Here is a 4973-nt window from a genome sequence, read left to right on the forward strand (position 1 = left end):
GTCCTAACTCAAGGAGAGGAATGAAGACCCTCTCATTGGTGATTAGCCTTTGCTCATGCAAAGAGGAACTCTAAAGGTATAAAGAAATCTCAACTCTATCTCTTTGATTTGAGTTGAGTCTTGGTTCATCACAACTACTAGGTTTTGAATTTCATAGTTAAAGTTTTATTTCAAAGTGCATACAAACATACTTCTGCCATTTAATTGTTAAATGCATGCAATAAGTAGCTTAATGAACTTAGTTTTTTACGAATTTTCCTTCAATGGTTAAACTTGGAGAAGGAAGAAAAGTGGGGGAATACATATATTTAAACGTGCATACTGTGGTTCTTCCGCTTCTTAACAAACTAGTTTGAATCTCCCCGATATTCTTTTTTTTCTTCATATTAATCATTAACTCCAACAAGAAGTTCGTAAAAAGTATCAAGCAGTTTTGACCCCAAAACAATTCTGTATGAGTTGAAGTGTCTGACCACCACCACACTTAGCTTATTTTTAGGTGTTTTCTGCTTATAGTTTGTACAAGCCCCTAAAATCTTAGGGCCGCCTTGATGCTAACCTTGAGCAACATACAATTTAACATCTGACCATAAAGTCGCAAATATGCACTGTCCCCTAGGTTAAAATTCACTACCAATCTGGAATTTATCAGCAATTGAGAAAACCTCCAAATTTATTGACTGAATAATATGAAAATTTCAACCCAAAGGTCAAGTCCGACAGTAAAATGCTAAGCGCTTCTATTGGGCCTGTTGGAAAGAACATACGAATCACTCGTAGCCTCATTCAAAAATTGTTCAACAAGGCACTGTGCATATACAAAGACTTTGGTAAAGAAAGATGTATATCAATGTAGTATAGAAGAATAACCAAATTTTCTTTTATCATTTTCGCCTGCTTCGAACCATCTATAAAGAGCCCCATCTATTGGTCAATAACAGACAGACCACCTGGATCTGTATATCAAACTGCTTGTTTCCTGACCACGCACGCGTTAGGTGTTTAACCTATACACAACTAAACGACCCTTATCGAGGCACCAAAAGCGTAATTGATATTTCATTGGTTGAAGACGATTGGTTACCTGCTTCGTGTGATTCCATTTTTGTAAAGAAACCAGGTTGTTTGGGGTGAGCCAATGGAATCTCACTTCCTAACATTATAACCACAGACGCCATGTTTGGCCTGTCCTCAGGATGATGTTGCACACATAGGAGACTAACGTGGATGCAACGTAACGCTTCTGATAGCATACATGAGCTTGCTAAACATGTATCAATCAGTTCTAAAGGCCGGCCTTCGTTCCATAATTTCCATGCCTGAAACATGTCAAAAAACTCCGTCAATTGTTATCCATTGGTCTCTATGTATGAAGTTTAGTCTTGCTACTTACATGTCCAACAAGGTTTTGGCTGTGGTTTGGATGGTAGAATCCCTTGTTTTTTATTCCACTTATGACCTCCAAGACCAAAATACCAAAGCTAAAGACATCTGATTTGACAGAAAATAGCCCATCAAGAGCATATTCCGGTGCCATGTAACCGCTGTAAAACACAGAAACATCATAGAGCAGTGAGAACATAATAATCCACCGATGAGAATGAAAAGTAGATCGTGGCAATAATTTCAAGAGAAACGTACTATGTTCCAACCACTCTGTTTGTATTTCCGCCAGTCTGATCACCTCCAACTAATATTCTAGCCAAACCAAAGTCTGAAATTTTCGGATTCATTTCATTATCAAGTAAAACATTACTTGCTTTCAGATCTCTATGAATAATTCTTAGCCTGGAATCTTGATGCAGATAGAGGAGACCCCGAGCAATTCCACAAATAATGTCGAAACGTTTAGGCCAATCCAACAGCAATTCTCCTGTTTGATCTGGCAAGTTCAATCGAAATCCAACTTCAGTTCTGTATACAAACCTATATATGAAATTATTTTAAAGCAACCATATTTTATAAGGTACAATGTTTCAAACCGAAAAGAAAGGAATCCAGGCTTTTGTTGGGCAGGTATTCATAAATCAGCATTTTCTCCTCTCCTTGAACACAACATCCAAGAAGCTTTACGAGATTTCGGTGCTGAAGCTTGGCAATCATTATAACTTCATTCATGAACTCATTAAATCCTTGGCCAGAACTTCTTGAAAGCCTCTTCACAGCAATTTCTTGTCCATCTACTAGCGTCCCCTGAAAATTTACAGTATTTCAATATAACGAAACACAGGATGAAGTGACTGTTTGTTAGTTTGGCCTGTATTATGAAGCAGATTACAACTTTACCTTGTAAACAGATCCAAAACCACCTTCTCCGAGCTTGTTATCGCTTGAAAAGTTATCTGTAGCAGTAGCTATTGTGGTCACGTCAAAGAGAGGAAGCTCCAGGTCCTCCTTTGGTTCCGCTTCATTGTTCTGATTTGTTTCTCTTACTTCTGTTTTCTCATGTATTCGAATGGACTTCACGTTAGCTATGTAAGATTAAGCAAATTAAAATTTGTATACGCAGATGGAATATGTACTAGGTTAACCATATCTCTCAACCAAATTATATTCGATAAAATCTTAAATACTTTTCTTTCAAATACTCATCCATCTCATCCAAATAAAATAAAAAACATCCGGGACCAGAATATTTAGCTATAGCCTTCAAGTAAGAGTAAGCCAACTAAAACCTATATATGCAGATGGAACATGTGCTAGTTTAAGCCAACTAAAACCTATATATGCAGATGGAACATGTGCTAGTTTAAGCATATCTCTTCTAACCAAATTAAACACAACAGAACTTCAAATCCTTTCTCTCAAATATCTATTCAAATACAATCAAAGAACATCCACGGATAATGTGCAAAGATGGCTCATTCCACTTCATCTACCTTTTAATTTTGTCCTCCTTCGGTGAATGTAATATCCAGCTAACAGAAGACCAGAAATTATTGCTGCTACGGTAATTGCAACTATCATTGCTGTCTTCAATCGACGATCATTGTCTTCTTCATGATTGTAGACAAAATAAAATTGCAACGAAAACAGAGAACAGGGAAAAATTAAGGTCAATTAGTTAATTTTGATAGAAGCAGAATGGACTTTGTTTCAGAGCAAATTTCCATACCTAACTCAGAAGCTGACATTCGAATATATAGCTCCTGCCCACCAACCAGAAACTGCCTGATATCTATTAGGTCACCGAACCAGATGACACAACCAGTGCCTCCTCCTCTGATATCCGAGCTTGTATAAGCCATACATGAACAGTTGTTCAAGCATTTGATTCTGCATTCCTGGAGATTTATAGTTTTGTTCACCCAAGAATGTGTAGTATCTGGTAATTTCAATCCAGAAAATTTAATAAACCCATCTTTATCTCTTCCCTGGCAGCTCAGTGGTTTCTTCCGCACACATCCTAAAGACCAGTCGGTTAAATTCCATTTTTCTTGGGACATAGGCTTGAATCCTTTCAGGCATTGGCAGACTGGATTCTCACCTATGATACATTTTCCATTGGCTCCACAGAAGCCATAATGATCACACAAGTCCCTAGGTACCGATGAATAGGCCCTCCAAGTTTGATCCGCTTCAATCCATGTATATCGATCACGCGACCTGGTGGTTTGGTTCAAAACTATTCTTGAGATTACAGACTTATCTTCAAGGTTGTACATGTAGTACACTTCATCTTCATTATACACAAATTTGTAACTATAAAGTGGATTAGGCTTTAATTCTGGTGAACCACTGAATCTCAGGCCGTTCCATGGGCCAGTACGATAGAATTTTGCAGTACCTATACGCACATATGCCTCAGGATAAGTATGAAGTTGCATTTGGATCCCGTAAGTGAAATCTCCCGGACAAGGGTCTTCTGCATTTTTCCATGCTGATAAACTCCGTTTTAGACCAGTCCTCAAGTCCCATCCCATCTTCATTCCTGGTAACAACGTATCAGAAGGATAATCGAAGCTTTGCCACAAATAGGTTCCTGCGACGACATCTCTTAGGACTAAATTACCAGAATCCAAAAGCTCTACCCTTGCACTTTGGACATTTTTAACTGAGCTTGTCCACCAAACGACGCTCTTATTCTGACCCAACAGCACAAGATTACCTGTGCCGTTTATCACCAACATGCCGGAAGAATCATTGATGGGTTTGCATCGGTTTGCAACCCAAACAACAGTTCTAACTGGAATGTTCTTGTACCAAATCCCCAAGTAACGGTTCGTGGAACTACCTGAATTGAAGAAACCAAGCTCAAAGCTTCCATCTTTCGAAACCAAGGTCGTGCCATCAGGAACAGACTGGGAGGGACTAATGCTGTTAACTGCAAAGCAAATTGTGGATAACATGAAGAGCAAATTAGTACCGATCACCAACGAAAATAAAAGATGAACCATTGAACTTTTGGTTTTTATCTCCCTTCCTACTGGGTTTGATCCAAGTTAAGGATAGAACTAAAAAAGACCCCAGTGATCGTTAATTCAGAAGATAGGAGATGTATGTCGTGCAGGATTGGTCATTGACCGGCAACTACGTATAAGCAAAACTTGGACACGTGTGGGTAAGCAGGAGTGGCTGCCGAATTGTTCAGCGGCTAAGTTTTGTTCTTTCCGTAAAGCAGTCAAGAATATGCATTTTCTCGTTCAAGCATCAACAGTGGTGGAAAATGAATGGTTTTCAAGCAAAAAAAAATAAAAACAAAACTGAGAGTCTTTTATTACCTGCTGCCTCGACCCATCGCGTAACCGTATTTAGCTCGGGCCATTTGTGCTCATATTCACTACCGTCTTCACCAACGTTATTCTATTACACAAATTATAAAATTGAAACTCATTTAATAATAATAATTATAATGATGAACATGTTAATCAATATTTTAATAATAATTCAATTATCAATAAATATTTACAAATTTTAATTTAAAAAATTAATCTGACTAACATTACTCTAGCAAGATATTTCCGTACAATCGA

General features: G+C 38.0%; 1 protein-coding gene across 4 annotated transcripts; it reads right to left on the reverse strand.

Annotated features, from left to right (window-relative positions):
• Positions 1–655: 655 nt before the first annotated feature.
• On the reverse strand, positions 656–4693 carry LOC137741694 (G-type lectin S-receptor-like serine/threonine-protein kinase At4g27290). Of its 4 annotated transcripts, none has more exons than XM_068481401.2 (7): positions 3116–4693; positions 2880–2996; positions 2287–2435; positions 1983–2193; positions 1642–1882; positions 1394–1544; positions 656–1319 (listed from the first exon to the last, which is right to left on the reverse strand). In XM_068481401.2, the coding sequence occupies exons 1-7, from the start codon at positions 4395–4397 to the stop codon at positions 1029–1031; spliced, it is 2442 nt and encodes an 813-aa protein (XP_068337502.2). In that variant the 5' UTR covers positions 4398–4693; the 3' UTR covers positions 656–1028. The 4 variants fall into 4 exon arrangements, with proteins under 4 accessions (XP_068337502.2, XP_088535281.1, XP_068337503.2 ...); XM_088679155.1 differs by having other exon boundaries at positions 2287–2471; positions 3116–4653; XM_068481402.2 differs by having other exon boundaries at positions 2880–2993; positions 3116–4644.
• Between the last annotated feature and the right edge of the window lie 280 nt (positions 4694–4973).

The sequence above is a fragment of the Pyrus communis genome, chromosome 11, assembly GCF_041283825.1.
Source record: "Pyrus communis isolate YQ-2024b chromosome 11, ASM4128382v1, whole genome shotgun sequence".
NCBI lineage: Eukaryota > Viridiplantae > Streptophyta > Magnoliopsida > Rosales > Rosaceae > Pyrus > Pyrus communis.